The sequence below is a fragment of the Tamandua tetradactyla genome, chromosome 16 (assembly GCF_023851605.1).
Source record: "Tamandua tetradactyla isolate mTamTet1 chromosome 16, mTamTet1.pri, whole genome shotgun sequence".
Taxonomy (NCBI): domain Eukaryota; kingdom Metazoa; phylum Chordata; class Mammalia; order Pilosa; family Myrmecophagidae; genus Tamandua; species Tamandua tetradactyla.
The window spans coordinates 15,249,829-15,275,021 of record NC_135342.1 but is presented as its reverse complement, the minus strand read 5'-3'; the positions used below and the strand labels follow the sequence as shown (position 1 = coordinate 15,275,021).

At 52.8% G+C, this 25,193-nt stretch overlaps 3 protein-coding genes across 9 annotated transcripts in view; all 3 read right to left on the bottom strand.

The window, feature by feature from the left end:
* Positions 1–4: 4 nt before the first annotated feature.
* DMWD (DM1 locus, WD repeat containing) lies at positions 5–6,953 on the bottom strand. Of its 3 annotated transcripts, XM_077131397.1 has the most exons (6): positions 6,479–6,953; positions 5,083–5,265; positions 4,470–4,553; positions 1,648–2,892; positions 801–875; positions 5–540 (listed from the first exon to the last, which is right to left on the bottom strand). In XM_077131397.1, exons 1-6 carry the CDS (start codon positions 6,923–6,925, stop codon positions 493–495), a joined length of 2,082 nt encoding a protein of 693 aa, XP_076987512.1. In that variant the 5' UTR covers positions 6,926–6,953; the 3' UTR covers positions 5–492. The 3 variants fall into 3 exon arrangements, with proteins under 3 accessions (XP_076987512.1, XP_076987510.1, XP_076987511.1); XM_077131395.1 differs by lacking the exon at positions 4,470–4,553; XM_077131396.1 differs by lacking the exons at positions 801–875; positions 4,470–4,553.
* Positions 6,954–9,325: 2,372 nt separating this feature from the next.
* On the bottom strand, positions 9,326–22,199 carry RSPH6A (radial spoke head 6 homolog A). Of its 3 annotated transcripts, XM_077131393.1 has the most exons (7): positions 21,335–22,199; positions 18,705–18,939; positions 14,919–15,107; positions 14,346–14,654; positions 13,211–13,355; positions 12,300–12,417; positions 9,328–9,741 (listed from the first exon to the last, which is right to left on the bottom strand). In XM_077131393.1, exons 1-7 carry the CDS (start codon positions 22,030–22,032, stop codon positions 9,504–9,506), a joined length of 1,932 nt encoding a protein of 643 aa, XP_076987508.1. In that variant the 5' UTR covers positions 22,033–22,199; the 3' UTR covers positions 9,328–9,503. The 3 variants fall into 3 exon arrangements, with proteins under 3 accessions (XP_076987506.1, XP_076987508.1, XP_076987507.1); XM_077131391.1 differs by having other exon boundaries at positions 9,326–9,741; positions 14,346–15,107; XM_077131392.1 differs by lacking the exon at positions 12,300–12,417 and having other exon boundaries at positions 9,515–9,741; positions 14,346–15,107.
* Positions 22,200–22,362: 163 nt separating this feature from the next.
* Positions 22,363–25,193, bottom strand: part of SYMPK (symplekin scaffold protein) — a 46,663-nt gene continuing 43,832 nt past the window's right edge. For 2 of the 3 annotated variants that reach the window (XM_077131388.1, XM_077131389.1), the window contains 5 exons: positions 24,690–24,877; positions 23,669–23,845; positions 23,381–23,476; positions 22,727–23,035; positions 22,363–22,561 (listed from right to left, as the gene is read on the bottom strand). In XM_077131388.1, the coding sequence (XP_076987503.1) occupies positions 22,424–22,561; positions 22,727–23,035; positions 23,381–23,476; positions 23,669–23,845; positions 24,690–24,877 (908 nt within the window). In that variant the 3' untranslated portion in view covers positions 22,363–22,423. The remainder of the gene's footprint in view (positions 22,562–22,726; positions 23,036–23,380; positions 23,477–23,668; positions 23,846–24,689; positions 24,878–25,193) is intronic. The other variant, XM_077131390.1, reaches the window with a different exon arrangement.

The window sequence follows — 25,193 nt, the reverse complement described above, 5'->3', positions numbered from 1 at the left end:
CGGCTGTGAAAACAGGGGACTTTAGTATAAATAAGAGGTCCTGACGGTGGGGAGGGCCCCGAGGGGCTTCCATAATTTAACACTCTTGGGGAAGCACAGACAATAGCGAAGGAGGGGCGGGGCCAGGGGAGGGGCGGACCCCCTGCCCTGTCCATGGCTGAGGCGCACTGCAGAGCTGGACTCCCATGGGTCAGGGGACATCCTCACCCAGGAGCGACCAGTCACATGCTGGGGACAGGGATGAGGGTAACACTGACGTTTCAGAGGGGGTCATTGTACTTGGCAGTGGGCAGGGACAAGGCTGAGGCCACGCAGGTCACTACACACCCCCAGTGTCTAGGCCAGCAGAGGGACCCTCTGACCCCCAAGTTTGTGCAGGGAAAAGGGGGCGGTGTGGTCCATCGTCATGGTTAGTCTTGTTAATACGTTGCTCGGTGAGCTCAGTGGGGAGGGTGACGGCCAGGCAGTGGGGGCATAGGCCCGTCCATAGTCTCACACCACCGTGCCACTCGGGGAGTTGCCTGGTTGGGAGGAGATGCCCTGGGAAGATGAGGGGAGAGGGGAGGGTTAGGGACCACCCAGGGCGCCACCAGATCCGCGCCCCACCGCCCCCGGCCTCTGTGCTGCTCTAGGCTTCCTGGCTAGCAGTTGGTACTTCATACTAATAAAGTCCTCAGCTGATCCCGTGCAGAACAGATGGGGTTAGGATGGGATGGGGAGGTGAGGGGGGCAACTGAGGTCTCTTTCTGACTTGGACGGTGCTGAATTCTGGGGGAGAAAAATCTCAGGGGCAGTCCTACCTCTACCACTGCCTTGCTGGGTGACCTGGGCCAACCTCCTTCCCCTGTCTGGGCCTCAGCCTCCTCATCTGTGAACTAGGGAGATAGAGGAGGGGGTTCTTTCAGGGCTCCCAAAGGCCCCGGTATTCCAACACCCTTGCCTCTGATACTCTGAAACTGTGACTCAGGACTCTTAAGATTCTAAAACCATTCTTCCAAGGAGCAAAGCTGCAGCCCTAGACTTGCCAGCCTGGAAGCTGAGCCCAAATGCTGAGGTGCTGCACTCCCGAATTTCCAAGGTGTCAAGCCCTGTGCTTCACCTGCCATGATCTTCCCAAACCCCACAGCCACCCTAGGAGGTGGGTGCACCCCTGCCAGCCATCTCACAGGCTCTCTCCTATAAGATGACGGGTGGAGGTCAGAGAGGGGCAGTGACTGCCCTGAGACCAAATGAGCAGGACTGTTATCTGGGAGCCATGGCCTGGGCCTCCAGCAACTGGCTGGGATGCCACATGGTAGCCGGGCCACAGACTCAGAACTGCCCACAGATGTGTTTAGGTTGGCCCGCAGTATTTTCAAAAGTTTCACCATTTAAAAACCAATTTGCCCTAGAAATACAGACTGCTTCTAGTCACAAGCAGCCAGACCCAGCCATGCTGCCTTCCCCCACCCCCACCCCCACCCCCACCCCACTTCTATACTTGACCTCACCTCCCGGAACTCATGTCCCAGGGTTCTAGAAACCCGTCCTCTAACACTGCAGAGGCTTTGTCCTCCGACTCTGAGCTTTCATCCCCCTGGGCTGAAGCTGTGCTGGTGACAAAGGCCTGGGCCAAGGGTCCTGCGAGGTCCCGGGGGAGCCACTCACCGCCTTGCCGGGCCGGGCCCAGGTGCAGATGAGGCCCTCCTGGCAGGCAGTGATGATGCAGTCCTCAAGGAAAAGGAGGACAGTGAGGCGCTCCTGGGCGATCTTCTTGCACACCAGGGGCTCCAGCAGCGGCACCTCGTGGATGCGCGGGCACAGCGCCGTGCCCAGGACCTTGGCCGGGTCCAGCCGGCTGCGGGGGGCAGGGCCACTGGGCTTGTCGCCGCTGCTCCCGCCGCCACCCCGGCTGATGTTGCCCAGGCTGTGGTAGCGCTTGTGCTCTTTCTCTGCCCCCCGGTCCCGCCGCTCCTGCAGTGTGAGGGTGGCGAAGCGGCCAATGCTGAAAGGGGTACCTGGCTCTGTCACGGCACCCGGGCCGCCCCCCTTGCCACCACCTGCCGGGTGTGGGAGGCTGTTGGAGCGGGACAGCGAGCGGGGCAGGGGGCCAGGGCCTGGCTCTCCACCCCGTGAGCTGCTGGCAGCTGGGGGCGTGGTGCTGGGGGTGCCAGGGAGGGTGTGGGTACGGGCCAGGGGCGGGTGCGGGTAAAGCACGTCTTCAGTGAGGTCCCACAGGCAGAACTGCGTGTCCTGGCCGGCCGAGCCAAAGCGATAGGTGATGGAGCCGGCCTTAGGCAGTGGGGACACTGGGGCGCCCCCGGCCTCAGGCTCCTCCTCCTCCTCACCGCTTCGCTCCCCATCACCAGCAGAGGCCGCTGCCTCCTCAGCCCGCGTGGTGTAGGGGTCGAAGGCCACCGCGTTGACCCAGGACTTGTGGCCATGGCCACGGGCCACCACACGGCCCTCGGTGAAGGACCACACGGTGACCAGGTCGTCCTCGCCACCGGTCACCACATAGCGCCCGTCAGGGCTCCAGCACACACAGAGCAGGCCCCCAAAGTAGCTCTTCATGAGCCCGCGCAGCAGCATGGAGTCGAAGTGGAAGACGCGCAGGCAGCCATCCTGGCTGACGCAGGCCAGGTGCCGGCCGTCGGGGGAGAAGGCAAACTCGTTCAGCGGCCCCTCCCCAACCGCCCACTTGGCCAGGGGGTTGCGGGGTGCCTTGCTCTTGGCCGCGTAGACTGCGAAGCCCTCTCCCTGCTTTAGCAGGCTGTACTGGGGTGGGGCCGAGACGCACGGGTGGCTGACGTTGTATAGGTACAGGTGGCCGCTGGCATGTGAGGCCAGGAACAGGCTTTCCGACTCAGGCAGCCACTTCAGATAGGTCACCTTGGTCTTGTCGATCAGCCGCTGCCAGGGAAGACAGGTTGGGGCTGGGAGGTAGCTACAAGCCCCCCACAGCCCTCCTCCTCCCCAGTCTCCCCTGAAGCAGGGCCCAGGGCCGAGAACACCCACCCTCTTCGTGAAGTCCCCAAACTGAAGGGAAACAGACAGATGCTGGGTCATGGGAAGACAGGTGAACAAGGACAGCTTGTCAAGTGGCCACTGGAACTCTGTGGAGTCCCATCTTTGGAGAGGGGATGGTTTTGTCCTTCCAGAGAATGCCCTCTATCTATCTAACCCTCTCTACCATTTCATCATGTCAGGATTAAGGCAGAACATTTATTCATAGGCTATCACTTCACAAAGGAAGGGAACTTTGTCTATCTGGCTCACAGTTCCATACTCAGCACACAAAACAGGGTACGCAAAAGCTGGCTCGAAAATATTTCCTGGATGAACGAGTGGCAACTCCATCCTTCCAGCTGCTCAGACCAAAAACCTTCCAGGCATCCTTGCTCCTTTTTCCTCACCACTCTCATCCAATCTATCAATAAATTCTGTGTGCTCAGCCTTCAAAACGACCTGGAATCTGACCTCTTCTCCCACCCAGACCCCAGCCACCATCCATCCTGCAGAGGCTTCCCAAGTGGCCTTCAGGTCTCCACATGAAGGACTGCTCTCTGCAGAGCTACCAAGATTTCTGGTTAAAATGCAGGTCAGCACGCGTCACTGTCCCACTCGGCACACTCTTGGAGGCTTTGGCTACCAGGTTCCAGAGAGACTTAAGCTCTGATCCCTTTAAACATCCAATGGATATAATGAATTATCTTCTAGCCTGGCACCTACAACATAATTAGTTGACTCCTATCCTTATAAAAACTGAGAAAACAGTCACTCAAATCATTTCTGGGCTCTAGGGTTCACATGAGGAACCTCAGTTGAAGAGGCTTCTCCAAAGGCTTCTAACTATGAGTAAAAGCCAAAGTCCTTTCCACGACCTTCCAGATCCTACCTGATTTGGTCCCTCTCCATTATTTCTCAGAGTCCATCTATCACTCTCCTATTCCCCTCAAACACTACTCCAGCCACTTGGCCTTTGTATTATCGTGCTTCGGGGCTTTTATACGAGGTGTTCCCTTTCCCCAGGATGACTTTCCTCAGCTCCTCAGATCTTTATTTCAGCCTCACCTCCTAGTGAGGCCTTTCTTGACCACCCTATTTAAAAGCTGCCAGGCACTCCCATGCCCCTTCCTGGCTGAGTTTCCTACATGGCACTCACCCCTTTCTGTCACACAGCAGATAGGAACTTATTTGGTAACTGCTTAACACCCTCATGATGCTAGACTGAAAGCTCTGTTAAGGCAGGGACTATTGTCTGTTTTGTTCACTGGGATGTGATATCCCCAATGACCAGAACAGTATCCCAGGGTCTGGCACTCAATGAAGGCTCAAAACATATGTTCTGGATGGATAAACCAATGCATTTTTAATCCGTTCAATGTTCCACTCATTCCCCTTCAGTCATCTGCTCATTCTAAGAACATTTAATGGAACACGTCCTCTGGACCAGAGAGAAAGTGATACAGGCTGAGGGGAGTCCCTACCCGTGGAGATGATGTGCTGACATGTCCTCTTGGGCCAAGCTGGCCCAGGACCGAGCAATCTCCATGTCTGATTTTACAACGGCCCTGTGAAGTAGGGATGAGAAGTCCCACTTTGCAGAGGAGGAAGACTGAAGGTCAGAGAGGAACAGTCACTTCCCAAAGTCAGCACAAAAATGGTGCAGTGGGAGGGGGATTTGAATCCAAACCCACAGAATCCAGAATTTGAAGAGCAAAGGCTCTGGAATCAGACTAATCCCAGCTACTGAGTAGCCTCAATTCTCTAATCTGCAAAATGGGCCTCAAAATTCTTTTCCCATCAGGTGATAGGAACTCAAGGAGTAACATATTCAGTACATTCACCACAGGGCTCCCACATAGCAAGGCAGCTACCATAATTATGAGCCACCATCACACCAGCTACTGTCTGTCATTCCGGTCCACTTATTTGCCGGTCCATCTCCCATCTGTCCCTCATCTTGTCCCTCTCAGGCTCATAGAAGCACCTGACACAGCTTCCCTGGTGATGCAGTTCCCTGGCAAACACTGGTGGGTGGGGTAGGGTGGGGTAGGGTGGGGAGGAGGCATTGTTTTGGGCCCTGGGGCCCACAATCACCTCCTCATTGAATAGCTTGCTGGTGTCCTTCTTGATGAGATCCAGGTACTGCACCTGGCCGGCCGAGAACCCCACCAGCAAGGAAATGGTCTCCGTGGCAGCAGTGAACTGGTTGAAGTCATGGCAAGTGGGCTGGGTACCCTTATAGATCCGCTTGTCAATTGGCTTGTTGAGGTCAATGGACTTGAGTGATGGGAGAAAAGGGGTTAACAGTTTAAGCCACTGAGAGGAAGGAAGAGGGTGTTGAGGTTGGGGAAAACCACCAAGAGGAAGGAGGGTTCTATCCCCAACAGAAGTGGGTAGGTGAATGGGGAAGTGGGGAGGGAGGGCACAACCACAGACAGGAAGGGGGACCCAAATCATAGAGAGAGTGAAAGGAAAAACCAGACAGGAAGGATTCCCTCCCTGATTTCCCACAAGGGGACCACAGTGTCTCCCCAAAGTTGGGCCTGCCCTCACCCCCAACTTCAGGGACACCAGGCCCATAACATCAGCGTTCAAGGTCCCCATTGTCACTGAGCTATTATCCCCTTCCAGCCTGGCTCTGTAACCTCAGCAACTCCCTTGAGCCTTAGCACCATGATATTCCAGCTCCCCAAAACCTCAGGGACACCCTAATTCCCAGGACTCTAAAGCCTAACATCCTAGGAACTCCTTCACCTTGGAGTCCTTAAGCCTCAAGTCACCCTAAAGTTCAGTGACTTATTAGACCTCAAGGTCCTCCAAATTTTAGGAACATTCATTACTTCCAGGCTCTCCTCAGTGTGGGAATCCCCATCACTTCTGAGAACTACCATAAACTCCAAGGGCTTCACCCCCTCCGGGCCCTACACCACTTCACAGACACCCACCACAGTGGACAATTTTTTTCCACTAAGGCCCTCTCATCACCTCCAGATCTTCCGACAGCTCAAAGATCCTCATTTCTTTCAGAAACTGCATTACCTCCAGAACCCCAATTTCTTCTAGCTGTACTTCTATTACCTCTAAGCTCCCCATAATTTCCTGACTCCCTTTCACTTCAGGACTTTCCAAGTCTCAAGACATGTCCCCCTCCCCCCATCATCTCCAGGTTGCAACCCAATATGTCTGGGTTCTCCATCACTTCTGAGCCTGCATCACCTCAGGATTCCTCTCCAGACTGCCTCCCACCCCTAAACCCCCATGCCTAACCCGGTGGGATCGCACATCAAATGAAGATTCACCACCATCACCGGCATCCACTTTTTAGAAATCTGCATCACCTCCCAGAATCCTATGCCCTGGGATGTCCACCACATTGAGGGTGGCCTTCCCTCGGCCCCTTATCAATGCCGGGAACCTCTCAGCTCTCCTGAATCGCCTCAGAGACCCTCATCCTCTCAGCACCCAGGGTCCCACGACGCAGGCCGCTCACCCGTTGGCTCCCGCGGCGGCAGCAGCCTGGGTAGAAATAGAGCTCTCGGCCCAAGTTGAAGCAGACGCGATCGCCTCCCGCGCCGAGCCCCGCGGGCGTGGCTGGCGGCTCCCCGGACCCGGCGCCGTCGGGTTCCCCGAGGCGCACGAGGCTGAGGCGCACGGCGGGCAGCGCGGGCCCGGGCCCGGGGCCTGCAGGCGGCGGGGACGGAGCGGGGCCCGCGGCGCCGGGGCCGGAGGCGGAGGCAGGGCCGGGCGGGGGCTGCGGCGGTTGCGGCTGCGGCTGTGCCGGGGTCTGGGCGGAAGCTGGACCCGACCTGCGAGCGGTGCCGTCCCCGGGGAGCAATTTGTAGAAGCCCTCACGGGTGCGGAACTGTGACTTGATCTCAGCGCAGTCCCCCATGGCGGCGCCGGGGCCCGAGCCGCCCTCTGCACCGCCCGCCGCCATCTTGGGCGCCCCCCGGGCCCCGCCGCTGCCCCACCGCCGCCCGCCGCCGGGCTCCCCGCCGGAAGCCGCGAGCCCGCACCGGAAAAGGTGGGGCCGTTGCCCGGGCGACGCCTCTTCGAAGGCAACAGGGTGGGTAGGTGGGAAGAGCTCCGGCGGTCGCTCTGGTGACGGTTCTGAGGCTGTGGGTGGAGCTAAAAGGTAGGCGCGGCCTTCGAGCTTGAGACCGAACTGGGGTTGATTCCAGGGGCGGCGAAAGGGGGCGTGGTCAGGCGGAAAGCCCAAGCCCTTAGCAATAGCGCCTTGAGAGCCGTTTGCTTAGCAACGGGGGGACTTGCAAGAGGCTTTGCTTGTACCCCAGACCTTCCATGACGTCATAGCTGACGCCAAGTGCCCCTTAGACTCCCAACATGCACCTTTTGACCTTTCAGACCTAGTGTGTCCCACTGACATCCTAAAGTCTCTGCCCATGACATCTCCAGCCACCCTTCAATGATCCCCGAAATACCCGCTGACTCCCCCAATCAGTGTTTCCAAAGATCTCCAAAGACTTCATCTGACCCTCTGCTGAATAGTGCTAACCCCAAACCTCCTCTGTATTTTCCACCAACTGGTATCTCCCTGCCTTCACTGTCTTCAACAATCTCCCTTGGTCTTCCAACACCCCCCCTGTTTCCCAAATTTCATTGATTCCCACAATGTTCTCAGCATCCCAACGATCCACGAGTAACCCAAAGTCTGCCACTGTCACCCAATGGGTCTCTCACTTCTGCTGAAGCGACCTAGATGCCTGTCCCCAACACAGATTTCCCAGACATGTTTATTCAGTGACCTCTTGGGTTTCTCACCAGAGAATCACCCAGAGGCATCTCACACTCAACAAGTCCTACAGAAACAGAGTAATATAGGACAACTTCAGGTTCCTAGTTTCCTATACAGCTCTGAAAGAGTTAATAGATAACTGCAGGTCCTTGGTTTCCTGTCCAGCTCTAAAACAGGTACTAGACAACTGCAAGTCCCTACCTTCTTTTCTGGCTCTAAAGGAATAAACACAAACTGCAAACTCCCTAAAACAAAAATTTCCCCTAAAGCCCAAAACCTCTCCAAACCATAAAAGCTTGTAAAATCATGGGCCTGAAATGGACTCTTAGTTAATGACAGAAAGCATGGGGTCATAAACATTGTTAAACATCTGCCCAAAGACAAAATTTTTTGATACCTGATGGGCTGGCCACAAGCATCAGTATTACCACTTCCTGAAACAATGCTAGCACCTGGTTAATGCAAACCATGTAAGCCCTTAGTGTTCAAAAGTTACTATGGAAAGCTGCCACCACCGAGATTTCCTATAAAACAAACCAAACCATTCACTCAGTGCATGTTTCTCCCTTGAACAGGTACTCTTTAAAGTGTACTCTCTTTCTTTCTCTTTAATAAACTTTACTACTTATTCCTCCTGGCCCTCTTGTCTCTAAATTCTTTTGGAGTTGTGACTCCTGAACCTGGAACAGGGCTTAGCTGGCGCTGCTGCCAGCAGAGCACCAGTCACACTACATGGAACTTGACTTCTTTCTCCAAATCCTGTTCCTCTTCTATGCCCCCATCTTAGGGCGGAACCTGCCATCCACCCAATCCCTTAGGCCACAGGCCTGGGTGTCCTTCTAGATTTATACCTCTTCCCTTCATCCCCCACTTCCAACCCCAAGTTCTTACATTTTTCTTCCAAAATTCCTCTTCCTACTCCTTTCTTCTCTACAGCCCTGGCCCAAACGTTTCCTCTCCTGCCCGGATGCTCCTGCATCAGCCTTGTCTCTGGTTTCTAAAGCTCCAGGCTCACCCCTCCTATCTACTTTCCCCCAGGCAGCTAGAGGGGTCTTTATTAAAGCACAAATATGAGTAGCCACACACCCCCCAAAGCCCTTTTGTGGCTCCCTAGTGTCCTCAGGGTAAAGGTAAGCCTTGTGTGATCTGGGCCCTGCCAACTTCTTTCCAACCTCATTTCTCGCCACTCACCCCTCCTGCTCTGCCTTACCTACAATGAGAGTTGACACATCCTGTTTTCTTTCCCTTGAGTTCTCTGCATATGGTGCTTCCTGTATTTGGAATGGCCTTTCTCACTTTTTTCTTTAGCTCCGTCAGTCCTCGGGGCTCCCCGACCTGGGTTATCCTGGTCTGGGGTTGGGTCTGCCCTCTCCATGGACAGCCCTGGGAAAGCAGGGCTGGCGGCAGCTTGGTCATCTTTGCAAGAGAAATCATTTAAATAGACGTTTGATGGCTGGATGAACAAATAAAGGAAACAGATGAAGAAGACTCTGCCTCCCCCACCGAACCAGACACAGCCTTGGCCTGGAGTCCATGTCAAGAAATATGGTGAAGCAATGAATGAATGAGTCAGCCTTAATGCCAGGGAGGAATTTTATTGGGAGCAGCTGTCTTCCTCTTCACCCCCCAAACGCCCACCCTAACCCCCAACCTCCAGGAGCAGAAAAAAGACAATAGTGATTTTTTTTTTAATCCATTAATAGCTACATATAAGGAGAAAGCTGCTATCTACCTGAGAGGGGGTAAGAGCTATCAAGCCTCAGTCATCCAAATCCTCGTCTTCATCCTCATCCTCATCCTCCTCTTCCTCCTCTGCGGATGCCAGAGCCTGCTCCTGGGCAGCCTTAAGAGCCTGCTCCTCCTCCACCGAGGGGTCGCTCATCTCCACGATCTCCAGGCCGCTGGGGTACTCCTGCTGAACAGGGGCTGGCAGGGCCGGGTTGAAGTTTTCGGGGCTGTACTTGTGGCCCCAGCCGATGTAGATGTTCTCAAACTTCCTGCAAGGGCAACGAGACGCTGTGACCTCGTCCCCCCAAAGCCCCATTCCGAACCTCCCTTAAGAGTGAGCTGGAGCATGAGCCCAGCAGGACGGGATGGTGGGAGGGAGAGATGCGCCCCTGAGTTTCCATGCTTGTTTGTTCATTGGACAAATATTTACTGAGTGCCTACTGTGTGCTAGGCGGTATATATAGCTGAGCAGTCCACCATGCTAGCCACCAGCCACCTGTAGCTAGTGAAAGCTTGGGAACCGGCTAGTGCCACACAGGCACCGAATTTTAAAATTGTATTGGATTTCCTAATTTCCCTTGTGATTTCCTCTTTGACCCGTGGGTCATTTAGTTGTGCGTGGTTTAATTTCCACATATTTGTGAATTTCCCAATCTCCTTCTGTTACTGATTTCTAATTTCAACTCATTGTGGTCAGAAAACACACTTTCTGTGATGCCAACCCTTTTAAAGTTATGGCCTATCAGGTTGTCTAGAATGTTCCATGTATTCTGTTGCTGAGTGGAGTGAATTTTATTTAATTTCTATAGATTTAAAGTTAAATTTAAAAATCAGATACTCAGCCCAGTTTTTATTAGAAAAATTTCAAGTATGTTTGGAACAACTTGACTACATGAACCCACTGTTTCAACTGGAAATTTTATGGACTCTGAAAACAGGTCAAGTGTTTTTGATGAAAATGTAATGTCCAAATTGAGATATTCTGCAAGAGTACAAAAGATACCAGATTGTAAAATAGTTCATTAATAAGTTTCATATCATTGGTTGCATGTTGTAATGATAGTAATTTGGATGGTTGGGGTTAAGTGTAATATATCATTAAAATGAATTATTTTTACCTTTTGTACATGACTATTAGAAAATTTAAACGTACATGTATATATTTATATTGGACCGTACTGGGCTAGACTCTGGTGACAAAGAAGTGAACAAATTAGTTGCGATGCCTAACCTTGAGAGGGAAGAGAAAATGATAATAAACAAGGAGATAAGTGTGGATTGGAACCCTGACCATTAACCTCTTCCCAGAATATTAATTAGGGAAGTAAGAGGTATAAATGGGAGAAAAGGGAGGGAACTTGGACAAAAAGACAGGGGTAGAGGTAGACGAAGAAGGTGAATTTGCCTTGGGGAAGGAGAGTTTGCCTTGGAGAACTCCTTTTGTTTTGTTTTGACCTTATTGTCACCTCCTTGCTATTCCCGAGGGACTGTTTTCTTCCAGGTATTTCTCAGAGCTGTCAGAACCCCACTGTGCCTCGCATCACCCAGGAGCTTGTTAGAAATGCAGAATCTCAGGCTCCATCTCAGATTCACTTGAATCGGAATCTGCATTTTAACCAGATCCCCAAGTGACAGTTCAGGAAGCTCTGGTCTAGAATGACGCTCAGCCTGTTTTTCTTCCATTAGTTCTTCTTTTCCCTGAAAAACTCTACATCAAACTCCTTTCCTAGGAATCCTTGATCTCCTAAGCCTCAATCATGACAGTTACAAGCTCCCTAGTGGTTCTCTTCTGTTTGCTGCATGGTATTAACTGTTTTGTAGTTGATGCTTGTGTTCCTCTCTCTGCTCCCAGGAGCAAGGCCTGTATCGGCCTTTTTCATCACGGTATTCCTAGGGATCCGGCATACAATTGCCACATAGTGACATTCAAGAATCTTTTATGAGAAAAAAAAATGGGTGGAAGAATTGATGGATGTGTGGGTGAGTGGGTAGATGGTCTTTAGCTTTTAAAGAGATGTTGGCAAATTAGGGTGTGGCCAGGAAAAGGGAGTTGGCAAAGGCAAGCTTGTCTCTTCCCAGTTCTGGAAAGGAAACAATTCTAAGAATGTGGTTAAAGTATCAAGATGATATGAAATTCCACCCCAATTTGGAATCATATAGTAGCAAACATAGTGCAGCTTTATCACCGAGATGGTAAAGGAAAAACCTACGCAAAATCGTTGTGCCCTCTGGTGGACAAAGCTGGTAATTGCACCCAGCCCCTTGGCTCGTGGTGGCTGAGCAGCAGGGCTGAGAAGAGCCTGCTGAGGGAGGCTCAGGGACTTGGGAGTGTGTAGCTACTGTCGACCTGCCAATCTTTTGAAAGCAAGTGGTGGGGATTTCTGTCTCACAGAGAAAACACCCTTGAAATTGGAAGAATTGTCCTGGAGGGGAGGGGGTGGCCCAGGGAAGGAGTTAGCTGCCCCAGAGATGAGACTCTGTCCTGTCCCAGCTGCTCCAAAGGGGATTCCTGAGTCCTGACCCACTCTGTGACCCATTCATAGGAGAGCCCTGGGACAGGGGGCCAGAGACCTGGAATTGAACCTTGCCTGTGCTCTGTGCCAGTGGCTTACCCTCTCTGATCCTCCATTTCCTCATCCAACAAGCTCGCATCCTCGGTTTGGGATCTCTCATTTTAACTCCAGTGGAGGGCTGGGTGAGGGTGTTAAGGCTGAAAGAGGCCCTTCCAATCCCTCCTACCCTGAGGAGCTGTCTGGCTCCATTCTGGCCCCGAAGGAAAGACTCCCCAGGGCCTCCTCTGGCAGCGAGGGGGTTAGAGAAGACCTACTTGCCACTGGCGTAGGCATAAGCCCCTGGCCAGAGATTGGAGCGCACGATGGCCACGGAGTACTGCGGGGAGAGGCTACAGGACAGGCGGGCCGTCCAGGGTGACAGGTGCAAGATTTCTGTAAGGTGGAGATGGGCAACGAGGTCAGAAAACAAGCAGGTCTGGCTCCCCGCAGTCTCCGGAGGGAGGTGCAGAGAAGGCCGGGACGGGGAGCTAGCTGTAGGGACTCAGGGCACAGGCTTTGCTGTTCCAACCCTGGCTCCTGACCTCCCTCTCGCTGCGTGGCCTCAGGAGGCCACCTCACCTGTCTGAGCCTCAGAGGCCTCCCCATGGAATGGGGATATGTATTTGGCCTTCCTTGCAGGGAGACAGTAAGACCTGGTGATAATGTTTGTGGCATAATCACCACAGTGCCTGGCACCCAGCAGAGTCCCAAACAGGGGAGCAGCTGTGATTCTGCTTCCACGCCTGCCTTCAGTTTGGACCAGGGTACAGAGGGCAGGGCTCAGGCTTCAGGCTCAAGGAAATGTGGGTTCAAACCCAGGCTCTGCACTCACCCACTCTCAGCTTCTCTTTTTCCTTCCCTCCAGGTGCCTGTTGCCCCAACCTCAGGAAATACGTGTCTGTTCATTCAAAACCCAGCTCAAATCATTGCGCCTCCTCATCACGAGCCCATGTGGGGCTCTTGAGACCATATCGCCTGGCCTGGGCCATTGCCAAGTGGCCCACAGGACTGACGCCAGCATGAACGGCTGACTGCATTTCACTACCCAGGAGGGAGGTCCTGTCATGATGCCTGTCTCATGGAGGAGAAAACCACTGAGGCTCAGAAGATGGAGATGAGTGTTGTCCCCAGGCAGCCTAGCCTCCCACCCCTTGTTGGCGGTGTATAGCGTGAAGAGGACCGTTACCTGCATCTTCAGAAAGTGGGGTCAGGAGCGGGGGCCCGACTTCCTGCTCCACCTCCTCCATCCCTTCATCAGCCTTTTCTTCCTCCTCCCCCAGCTCCTCCTCCTCCTCTGACTTCTGCAAAGGGTTCACCCAGGTGCAGCGGCCCTGGAGGTGGGGGAGAGGTCAGATGGGCACTGAGGCACTGGGCCTGTCCGTAGGGACCTAGATGTGGGCAGGAGGGGTGGGTTAGTCACACAGGAAGGGGCTCCTGTGTGCGGTGGGGACTCCTGCCACGTGTTGGCTGTGTGATCCCATTTACACACTCACCCATTCATTGATTTGTTTGTTGTAAAGCTGACATACGATTTTCTGTTTGCACATCTGTGAAGCAAGGGCTCTCATGGGTGCCTTGTTCATTGGATTGTTGGGTCAGATGAGATACTGATGAGCCAATAAATGTTTGTTGGGTGAATGAACGTGTGAATGAACGAATGAAATGTGAATGAACAAACGTAAGTGCCTAACATAAAGCAGTCTTCAGTTTCATTGACTATGGAACGGAAATGATATTTGTCCTTATCCCAAAAGGTGTTATTTGGGATCAATGAGACATTGTAGAACCAATAAATATTTATTGACTGAATGAATGAATAAAAGGTTCCTAGCATAAAGCAAGTGCTTTGTGAAATGAATGGATGAGTGAATAAATAAAAGAACGTAAAGTTTAGGCACACAGTGGGCACTCGGTAAATGCAAGCCCTCAATCTTGTATCCACAATTCCATAACCCAAAAAACTTTGCAAACCGAAAGGTTTTCTTGACAACTAATTTGGCAGCAATCCTTGGCAGTGATTGAATATGGGCTGCTGCCCCAGCCCCTGCTTGGGGTGTTGCATATAATGTCACCTTTTAAAAACCGGAAAAATTCTGGGTTCCAAATGCATGTGGTCCCAAAGAGGACTGTCAACCTGCATCTGCTCAATGTATGAAGAAGGGAGGGAGGGAACGTTGGTTTAGCACAGGGTCTAGCGGACAGTCAGCCTCGACGACATTACTGGGGAGCTACACCTGAGCCATCTGGTTCTGTGACAGGTGGGGAGACCGAGGCACAGAGTGCAGGGCGGTGCCCCAGCGGCAGGAGCGCCCCGTCCTCACCTGGGGCAGGATGTGCTGCACGTGGTGCACCCAGTTGGCCATGGAGTCCACCAGTTCCAGCACCGGGATGCCCTCAAAGTCCGGGTTCTCCTCGAACGAGTCGCGCCCAGCGCCGCCCTCCTCCTCCTCGTCGCCCTCCTCCTCTCCGAACTGGTAGAAGCCGAGCGGGCTGATGTGCGTCGCGGCGGAGATGCGGGCTATCTGGGCCCGCAGGTAGTTGGCCTCGTTGCCCGGGAAGGGTGGGTAGCTGAGGACGGGCGCATCCAGGTAGCCGGTGAAGAACTTCTTGATCTTGCGGGCTTGCACGACCTGCAGGGGCGTGACGTGGGGCAGCCGCGTCCACGGCAGGCCCGGCTCGTTGCACACGAAGTACAGGTACTTGTTGGCACCGGTGCGGCTCTCCTCCTTGGGGATGACGGGCGGAGGCTTCCACGTGGGCTTGGGGATAAGGTCGATGGCCTTCTCCTCATCCTCCTCACCTTCCTCCTCGCCTTGTGCCTCCATGGCGCCGCCCTCCAGCATGTCCTCCCCCTCCTCCTCCTCCCCCTCCTCCTCCCCCTCCCGGAATTCCACCTCGGCCACCAGGTAGCTGCGGCTGAGCCCCAGGATCTTGCCCCAAAAGCGGCAAGTGTGGATGGGCTGCTGCTCCACCAGTTGCTTCAGGGCCAGGAAGATACGGAAACTCTCATCTGAGCTCAGGCCCACGCCTGCCTGCTCGAAGTAAAAGGCCGTCTCCATGACGTTGGGTACCGCTGTCTCAGTCTGCAGAGGGTGGGGTGGGAGGGCAGAGGGAAGAAGGCTGAGGTCCTGCTCCCTAGCCTCATTCTTCTACAGTCAAGAGAGTTAGAACACTGGAAACCAGCTGCCCATGTAGCTAGTGATGGCCAGCGACCAGTTCTGGCCTGGGAGATGAAGGACATCCCCTGATGGAAAAAAGAAGAAAAAGAAAAAGAGAAAGGAAAAAAAGAAAACCGCCCTAGGAGGAGATCTTTTGCCTCAGCTTCTTTCCTGCTCCTTCCTGCCTGGAATGGGGATGTGAAACTGGAGACACAGCAGCTATCTGGGATTATGAGGCAAAAGGTAGGGGACAAATTCCTACATGTTTATGTTATGAAAGGTGAAAACTACCTGTTCCTTGATGGTCTTGCTGGGCTGCCTTACCTCCCCAGCTTTCTTGTTCCATGAAACAACTAAATGACCTTTAGTCATAGTGTTTTTGTTAATTGAAGCTAAATGCATTCCTAACAGATACCCCAAGTCACACAGCGAACTAAGGGAAGAGGTAGGTCTTGAACCCAGGATATGGTGATGTTAGAGGATGATGATGATAAGTCCTGCCCTCACTGCCTTCCCTTCCATTATCTGCTTGGGTTCATGAAGCCAGATATGGGGAGAACGGGGCACAGAAAGAGAGTGGGAGCAAGTTGAGGGCTGAGACTATAATCCAATGAGGTTCTGGCTCAGAAGGAGAAGAGTGAAATACACATCTGGGGGGGGGGTGCACTTCCCTTTCTCAGGAAAATTGCCTTCCCACATGCTCACGGCCACAAGGCTGTCCCCAACACTTTTCCATTCCCTTGGTCTCATTGCAGAGGCCAGGCTCCTAGCCTCTCCTTCATAATATCTGCTACTTTCTGCAGCCAAAATCTTTCTTTCTCTTTCGCTTTCTCTTTCCCAGTTACCAGGAAGATCCTATCTATGATATGGTAATAAAGATTTCCTAGTGGCAACTGGATGTGATTTTTGAAAAGTAAATTTAGGATCTGTGGGATGACCATATCCTGCCACGTGGAGGGACAAGCTGGTATAAAGAGAAGGAGGAGGAGGCAGGTATGGAGAGCAAGCAGAGGTGAAGGGCTGGCAAAGGGATTCCTGGTTCCAAGCTCTGCCTCGGCTCAGCTGTGTCCCTGCCGCTGGGTTCACTGGAGTGAGTTACTGCCAGCCACTGACATTCCCAAGCCAGCACTATTCCCAAGCCCCTTCTTCACTGCTCTCTTTCCACTGCAGAGGCAAAGAAGCTCAATAGTCACTTTCCCAGCCTCCCTTGCAGCTAGAGATGGCCAAGTGACCCTATTCTGGTCAATGAGATGCAAGTGGAAGTTTCTAAGGGACTTCTGGGAGATATTTGCTCTCCTGATTAAAAAAAAAAAAGAAGACATAAAGGGAGACGTCCTCTCCCTCCCTTCTTCCCCCTTTTCTTCTTGGGTCACTGTTGTGAGGATATGGTGTCTGGTGCTGCGCAGCCATTTTTTGAACACAAAGCGACAAGCTCAAGGACCTAAGGGCAATGTGATGAAGAAGGTAGAACAGAAAGAAGAAAAGAGCTGGGATTCTTCAGACCTCACACAGATCCTGCCCCAAATATGGACTGCCCATTTCAAGACTCCTGGCTAAGCGGGATAATTAAATGTCTTGCTGAACTGCTCGGGCAGTTTTAATCGAGCATTCTGTTGCCGGCAGCTGAAAGCAAGCCTTGCTGACTGCACTGGGCAGAGATGTGATTTATATCCAGACTACGGTGACGGTGACGCTGAAAACTGCTCTCTTGGTTTAGAGACAGAGAGGTAGGTGGGGGTTGGGAATAGGGGTGAAGGGAGAAGACATCTCCTCAGAGCCCTTTAATGGGGGGGGGAGGGGCACCCTGCCAACCACAGACGGCCTGCGCCTGGCCATTATGTGGAAGAAACAAACCTCAGTTTTGTCTAAGTTGCTTGGCTCTATTTCAGTAACATCACCCTAACTTTAAAATGACCTGTGTTCTCAAAATTGGTAGTGAGGTTTAGTCTTTGGAATGTGACAAGTAATACTAAACTTTGTATAAAAGTATAACTGTGAGAATAGTCAGGAACTTTTCAAGACAGAAGTGCAGTGTGTGTGTGTGTGTGTGTGATTTTTTTCTACTGAATAGCAAACCAGGAGGAGCACAAGCTCAGAAAAAAACATCCCAGAAACAGACTCAAGTACATATAAGTATAAATAAATGATAGCAGCACATTTCAAAGTGGCGGGGAAGGTGAGGGGGCCAGAGAATAGATTATTCCATGGATAGTGTTGGGATCACATCATTTGAAAGAAATATGAAAAATGAAAGCTATGCCTCACACCAGCCTGAAAAATAAATACGGAATACTGAATCACAGGTGTCTTTATGAATCTCTTTCTGGACACATGCACAGGCCATAACCGCCTGCAATTTTGCCCTTCTGCAGACCCCAGCTCCAAGTCTTAAGAGGGAGGAGCCTCCAGGATATGGAATTCTAAAGGGGCGGGCCTCTAGATACGAAGTCTTCTAAGGAGGCGGGGCCTCCAGGGACTTGCCTTAGAAGGGAGTGGGGCGCCAAGCAGCTCTAAGGAGGCGGCCACCTTGGAAGCGAATGTGGTCTGGAATTTAAACCACCACATTCTCAGGTAAAAACTGTTTTTCGTGCCTAAGAGTTGAATGCTTGTCTGCGCTTTGCTCACCCAAGGATTCATTCATTTGTGGGGTCTTTTACGCGACCCCACCCCTCCCCCATACACCATCACCAGAATCCTAGAATCTCAGAAGCCCAGAAGCAGGCACAGACCAACAGCGTCTGCACACAGGGTAGAGGTTACAGGCTTGGGAGGCCATGATCCTGGCTTCTCCATTCCGTCTCCGGCACTTGCTGGCTTCCTGTCCTCCAGCCTCAGGTTCCTTCCTCCACCCTCTCAGGATTGATTTACGGGGAATGCGCTTAAAAGCTCTCAGCAGAGGGTCCAGGAGGTGCCGGGATTCTTATCAACAGAGAGTCCTCAATCATAGTTTTTCAAAGGAGTAAAAGAACATTTCATTCATTTTTAAGCATTCGTTCAATTCTGGAAAGGCAGAACTGTGGAATGATACATTTTGAGGATGGTAGAATACTAACAGGTCATGGGTGGAGGCATTCTTAGCGAACCTCAGTTTACAAACTGGGAATCTGAGGCTGGGGGAGAGGGAGCAATTGATTCAGTTTTGAGAGCCCCTGGAAGGTGGTGAATTTCACAGAAAATGGAGGGCTTTTTTTGTTTGTTAGGAGAGGTAAGGGATGGTAGGCGAGACCAGCCTCCACCTCCACGTGGCGACCCGAGTCAGCTAACAGCCTAGCTGTCCAGCCCTTTCCTCCTTTCAAACCCTTCTATGGCATCTCAGTGCCCTCAGAATAAAGCCTGAGCACCCCAGCCAGGCATCAAGGCCCGTTGTGACCTGGCCCGGTGTGCTGCGTCTGGGCTTACACCCTAGACTAAGACTGGTTCTCTTTCTGGACTGTGCTGTGTGCTCCCTTCCCTCCCAAGTCAGGCCCGAAGCCTGGGCCACCACTCCTGCCACTGCGTACCGCTCCCCACAGACTCACTCACCACCTCCTCTTCCATCTCCTGCTCGCCCTCACCACTGCCAGGTCGCAAGAACAGCGCCTTCTGCTTCTCTGCCATCTCGTAGGTGGGCTGCATCTCCGGGTCATCTCGCAGCGTGTCCAGCTTGGGGTGGAACCACTCCCACTGCGTGGTGCGGTTCAGTGACTCCAGGATGGACAGGGGATCCTCAGGCCGTTGGTTCAACAGCTTGGAGAGCAGGTTCACCAGGTGTTCGTACCTGCCTCGGGAGTGGGGGTGGGGGTGGGGGGCATCGCTCAGCAAACTGGGCTCACTGCTGTGTGCTTTGCCCTGGGCCTGTCGCTGGGGACACGGTAAGGAAGATTAAAATCCTTACCAGGATGGAGCTGACATTCTGATGGGGCAGGTAGATATTAACCAAGTATGTGAAATACAGAGTGTGTCAGGGGTGGTAATTGGGAATTGAGGCTATAAAACAGTGACTGTGAATGGGAGGTGGTTTATGGTTTCAAATAGTAAAGCCCAGGAAGGTCTCCCCAAGGTGATATTTAAGCTGAGATTTTAATGAACTGAGATATTGAGGGGAAGGGTGTTCCAGGCAAAGGGAACAGCAAGTACAGGCCCTGAAACATTTTATGAGTTTAGCATAATATTGATTCCAAAACTTAAGAACATAGAGAGGACAACTCCATGCCATTCTCACTTAGAAATATAGATGCAGACTGCTAAACAAAAATGAGCTAATGGCATCCAGCAATTTCCTAAAAATGATAACACATCATGAGTAAACTGGACTAATTCAAGGAATGCAAGACTGGGCTGATATTAGAAAAATAAAAGAATGTAATGTTGAAGGAGAGATCAACCTCAACGGATGCAGTTTGAAAACACTCAACGTAACCCATTCATGATTTTTTAAAAATTATAGCAAACTAGAAATAGAAGGTAGTTTTTGTAATCTCATAAAGGGTAGCAACTAGTAACCTATAGCACACACTAAGCATAACTGTGAAAGACTGAATATATTCTCTTATGCGATGGAGAATGAGGATGTCTGCTTTCACCACTTCTAGTTAACACTGTATTGGAGGCCCCAGCCAATGCAATATAACATGAAAATGAAAGAAAATGTAGAAGCTTTGGAAGTGAAGCAACCATTATGGATTGCAAATATGATTGGGAGCGTGCACAGACAATACAGGGAGTCTGCCTGTATTGTGGGAGGAACAGTGGGGTGGTCAGTGTGACTAGGGTTGAGTAAGGAAATGGTGGGAGCTGAGGAGGCAGGATAAGATGCATAATAGCATCTTAATGGCTTCAATTCTTCTAAGCTTGGCACCACTAGGCGCTTGAGAGCAATGTTGAACCCTCACCACAACCAAACATCTGAGAAACAATTATGATCTCTACTCTTCAGATGAAGAAACTGAGGCTCTGAAATTGGTGATCATGAAGTCACACTGTGGTGGCACACCCAGAGTTTGGGACCAGGTTGGCATGGTTTCCAGGCATGTTTGTGTCAACCTCTACTATGGGGCAAACCTCTTTGTCAGGATCTTGGATGTGGTGGAGGGCCACCATGGAAGTTGGGAAGGGTAAGAAGGGGTGAGGCAGGGTCAGCATGGACCAGGACTTTTTGGAAAAGGACCTTGAAGTTTCTGAGAGCTGTGCTCTTTTAGGGAACAGCAAGGGGCTAATTTTGACTGGTCTCTGGGGCCTGAGATAGGATCAGGTACTGACTAGAGATGAAGTCTGGAGAGAGGTGCAGGGGCTAAACCACACTGGGCCTTGAAGGCTATAGGGGAGGAGCTTGGGCTTTCTCTAGAGGGCAGTTGGGAGTTATAGCAGGTTCTGAACAGAGGTATGGGTCAGTTTGTGCTTCAGCATGACCCTTACTTCTCCTACCTCATTTCCACTCATTCTTCCTCCTGCTCCCTCAGTTCAAGCCACACCAGTCTCCTTATTGTTACTCAAACAAGCAAGACTCAAAGCCTTTGTACTTGTTGTGTCCTCTACCTGGTCCACTTTTTCTCCAGATATCTGCAAAGTATTCTCCCTCAGCCCCTTCAGGTCCCTGGTCAAATGTCACCTCCTCAGAGAAGTCTTCTCTGACCTCAGCCTATTTATCATGCACTTCCACCCCTTACCTTGCCTTTTTTTTTTACACCTTAGCCCTTGTCATGACCTTAGGTTTATATCCACTCTTCTCACTGGATTTTGAGCTTCATGAGGAGGTATTGAGGGCCAAGAGATATACTGTAATTGCAGCTAAGCGGCTTTGGCAAGTCCTTTCCTCAGGCAGGGAAGTGCAGTGAAAAACAGGCCTCAGGAGTCCTATCTCTGCCCCATCCTAGATGTGTGATCTTGTTTAAATGATCTAGCTTCTCTGGGTCTATTTCCTCTTCTATTAAATAGGGTAAGTAGATGTGTTCATATTAGAGCTATGAGAATTAGATGTTAATGTGGGAAATGTTTAGCCCAAAGCCTGGTGAGTACATGCTAGCTATTAGTATTTATTCCCTGATTCCTAGTCTAAGTTAGTTGCCTCCAGAGTGGTTGCTGGTCCACCATTAGAGGTAACCCCTTGCCCAAGGCCAGGCCTTGACTGAGAGCCCTGTCTGAGTGGGTCCTGCTCCCTCCTCACTCCCTCTCACAGGCTTAGGTCACATCTGACGCTGGTCTGCAGCAGGTAGGCCTTGGCATTCTGCACAGCCAGCTCCCGAGGTTCAGGTTCTGGTACCTCCACACCGAAGGACCCGAAGCCCAGCTTAGAGGGCAAGAACTGGAGGGCAGGGTCATCCCTCACATAGGGCCCATGTGGGCTGCTGTCCTCAAGCTGCAGTTCTCTCTGGTACAACTGGTCCAAGAGGTCTAGTCGAGGTTCCTGATAGCCAGCGTCTAGGTGCTGGAAAAATCTTCCTTGGCCCTGCTCTAGATGCTGCAGCAGTAGGCTGGCCTGCTCCGTGCCATGGTTTCCGTTTTCATGCAGAAAAGGATGGGGCTGGAGATCTGAGGAAAAGCGCGGGTAGTCCACACCACGAATCTGGGATTGCTCAGCCTGGAAGGCCCCACCCATCTGCAAGTCCTCTCGTTCGGATAGGTAGACTCCCTGCGGCCAGCCCCGCAGGCTGCTTTGGGACATTTGGGCTAGGTTGGTTCGGCTCTCCCAGAGCTCCTGAGCCTGCTGCTCTAGCTGTAGACTCTGGGATTCGAGCTGCATCTGCTGCATATACTCAAGGATTGTGGACTGAGGCTGAGATGGGTCCCGACTGCGTCGCGGGTCGGAAACGAAGTCTTCCTGGGAACTCCTTCGGCTCAAGGGTTGATTAGGGTCAGGTGGCGAATCCCCCATGGTCCTAAAGGGGGCGCAGACTTCTAGGAGAGACTTGCGGACTGGCCAGCTAGACTAGTCACCCGCAGGCACACGCCCGGCAGCCGCTAGCGACGCGAGTTTCCAAGGACGAGGAAGGGGGCGGGCCGTTACCAGGGAAGGGAGGCAGGCTTCTGCGCAGGCGCAGCCCCACATCCCCGGGTTCCAGCAGCCCCGCAGGTGCCCCGCACGCTTCCCTACAGACACCGCGCAGTCCGCGCACAGCCAACCGCGCGCCACAGACAAGAGACGGTACCCAAGCCCCAAACCCGCGATCTTTTTTTTAATTTTTTTTAAAGGTAAAACACCCGCTAGCCAGGCCCCGCCCCGCCCGCCCCCAAGCTACCCCTATCCCGCCCCCAGCCAAGCCCCGTCAGCTGTTCCCCTTGGTCTCGGGTTCCCCGGCTTCCTCGGCGGCCGGGCTGGGGGTCTTCACCGTGTCTTCTCCGGTAGGCGCGAGGGTCTGGGGACTCCGCTCCTCCTTTGTGACCAACCCGCTCGCTGCTGCCTCCTGATAACAGGAGAAGGGATGGGAGTTCCGAGTAAACGTAGAATGTTCCACCTCCAAGTTACGTTCAGGTTGTAACCCTCCTCCCACCTTGGGAACTCAGTAAACACATCATCCCGAAGCCCTGACATTTTCCTTCCTTCGTTGCTCTGTGGCTGTCATCCTTACCTTAGGTAAGGACCCCTCAAGACTTGAGTCCAGGAGTGCAGCTTCGGTCAGCCCGGAGTCATCATCCATGCTGATGAAGATAGCCGGGGTCTCGCACTCAGGCCCCTCCTCCCGGAAATCAATGGCTTCCTCCGTTGGGGGAGGGCCTGGCCTGGCCGAGGAAGAGGACCCCAAGCCTGCAGGCTTCAGCTTCTGTTCCTCCTCCAGCTGTCGTTTTAAGGCCTTCTCCTGGGCCAGCCGCAGGCCAATAAGGTCCTGAGGGGGACGGGGTGCTGGGGCAGGCGCCAGGACCAGAGGCTCCAAGTCCTCCTGATGGGGAAAGGGGTACACAGAAGCTGAGAGATGGTTTGGGGCTGGGGCAGAGCTCCAGCTGCTCTGAGGATGGGAGGATAGGAAAGATGACATGGTGGGAAAAAGACAAGAGACTAGATTGAGACAGAAAATGGGGGGTGGGGGCATGAAGCATAGCAGCTTCAGGTCCAGCACAGGGAGAGCTATCTGTCCCACTATCTCCCCCCACTCCACCAGCAGGAGTATCTTGTAGGTGGCTTGCATAATCTAGAGCCTCTCAGGTGGGCAGGAGGTGGGGGGGGGCTTGTTAGCTTGGGTGGGGGTAGGGTTGGGAATCAAGATGGATGGGGTGCGGGCCCTCACCTCTTCCAGGGGCCCAGTAGGTGCCTCCTTGGCTTCCAGCTCCTGCTTGCCACTGGCCTCCAGGATGGCCATGATGGAGTTGGGGATGTGTGCTTGCTAGGTGAAGAGCAGGATGGGGTTGCTGTGGAAAGCTCTGGCCGGGGACCCCTCTTGGACACTCCAGACCCCTTGAAATTCTGGCCCTGACCCTCTAAATCCCTTGACCTTCTATGGCAGGGCTCCCCTCTGCTCACCCCATCCAGACCCAGAGCCAGACCCTGGGGCCATCCACCCCATACCCTGGGGTACCTGGTGGGGGGTGAAGGAGCGGACGTGAGCCAGCAGAGGCTCCCGGAGCTCAGGGCACTTGTCAAAGACAGCACCCAGCTGCTGGGGCGGCAGCTGCAGGATGACTTGGAAACTCTGGGGCTTGGTGCGTTGGCAACATTTGATGAAGCCCTCCCACACTTTGGGATACTTCCATACCTGGACCAGACAGGGAAGGAGCAGTCATGAGGGGGAAGGCAGGTGGCCAGCTCAGGTCCAGAAACTGAGAAAGAACTTGCCAAGATGGGCCCCCGCTGGTGCCCAAATCCTACACACCAACAAATTCCTCTGGGGCCCCCACAGCTGGGGCCACCCTTTGGAAAATTTCTTTTTGAGCCAGGCAGCTGGAATATGAGGACAACTTGGAAAAGGGGGAAAAGAAAAAAAGAGAGCAACCATTTCATGGTGCTCCCTGTGCCAGACCAAGGGCTAAGTGCATGGTGAGGCCCTCATTTTTGCAGCTGCCTGGAGGGTGAGATTAGCCACATTAGATGGTAAGGTACAAGGGGGCCAAGGGGTTGAACCCATGTCTGTTTGAATCCACATTTAACCTTTACATGGTTGCAAAGTGGCAACCTGTGGGCCAAATATAGTTTGGGGACAGCTTTGCATATGGGGTTTGTCTTTTTTCTCACTGATATTCTCAGAAACTGAGACTTCTAGCTTTTCTGGAAAAACTGGACCATCTTTAAGCTTTGGTATGCTCCCTGGCCAGGTGCACAGTGGATGGGGATGAGGCGCTACTATGCCTTTTCTACATACGTGCCCCGTGAAGTCTACCACTACTTCTACCACCCTGTAGCTGTCTGGGTTAGAGTGCCCTAGACCTCTACATTATCTTGGCAGGAGGGAGGGCAAAGGGGAGGCTGGTTTCATTAGAAACCTCGCATCCTCGGAGGGGTGGAGGTGGGGGCAAGCTGGAAAAGCCTGGAGTTCTGCTCCAAGTGTGTCTAGTGCTTCCTGCTGCAGTGTACCTGGGGTCTGGGGCTCAGGGGTGGGTTACCTGCTTCATGATGAGGCGGGAAAGGATGTTCATGACGAAGCCCCCTAGGCGGGGGTACATGGTCAGGGATTGGATGACAGTCCTCATGAGCAGCATGGGCAGGGGACTCTGCTCCATCAGCTGCTGCATCACCACGGCCAGCACCTCCGATGTGTACACGTTCCGTTCCGCAAAGCAAAGGTTGGTGGCTGTGAGGAGGCGGAGAGTGGCACTATCCTCTTTGCCCGGCTGCCCCCCGGGAGGTGGGAAACCCCACCCTTTTTTTTTTTTTTTTTTTTTTAATACATGGGCAGGCACCAGGAACCGAACCTGGGTCCTCAGGCATGGCAGGCAAGCACTCTTACCTGCTGAGCCACTGTGGCCCGAAACCCCACCCTTTGAGAGCCTCAGCTCTGTTGTCTGCCTGTGTATGGTGAGGCCCAGCTTTGGTTCTCAAAGCTTCTGGTAAGGCAGGAAGGCTCTCTGCACCCAGCAGGTCACTTTCTGAGTGGACACTGTGACCCA

What these genes read in the sequence shown, in the direction of transcription:
- DMWD (XM_077131397.1), bottom strand. Translation starts at nt 6,925, where the DNA reads ATGGCGGCGGGCGGTGCAGAGGGCGGCTCGGGCCCCGGCGCCGCCATG. An exon ending in GCAAGCTATTCAATGAGGAG is followed by an intron (nt 4,554 to 5,082) that starts GTGATTGTGGGC and finishes CCTACTTCACAG; the next exon opens with GGCCGTTGTAAAATCAGACA. An exon ending in GGGCCCGGCCCGGCAAGGCG is followed by an intron (nt 876 to 1,647) that starts GTGAGTGGCTCC and finishes CTATCTCCCTAG; the next exon opens with TTCACAGATGAGGAGGCTGA.
- RSPH6A (XM_077131391.1), bottom strand. Translation starts at nt 22,032, where the DNA reads ATGGGGGATTCGCCACCTGACCCTAATCAACCCTTGAGCCGAAGGAGT. An exon ending in AGGAGATGGAAGAGGAGGTG is followed by an intron (nt 15,108 to 18,704) that starts GTGAGTGAGTCT and finishes CACCCTCTGCAG; the next exon opens with ACTGAGACAGCGGTACCCAA. An exon ending in TGCAGCACATCCTGCCCCAG is followed by an intron (nt 13,356 to 14,345) that starts GTGAGGACGGGG and finishes CCCCACCTCCAG; the next exon opens with GGCCGCTGCACCTGGGTGAA.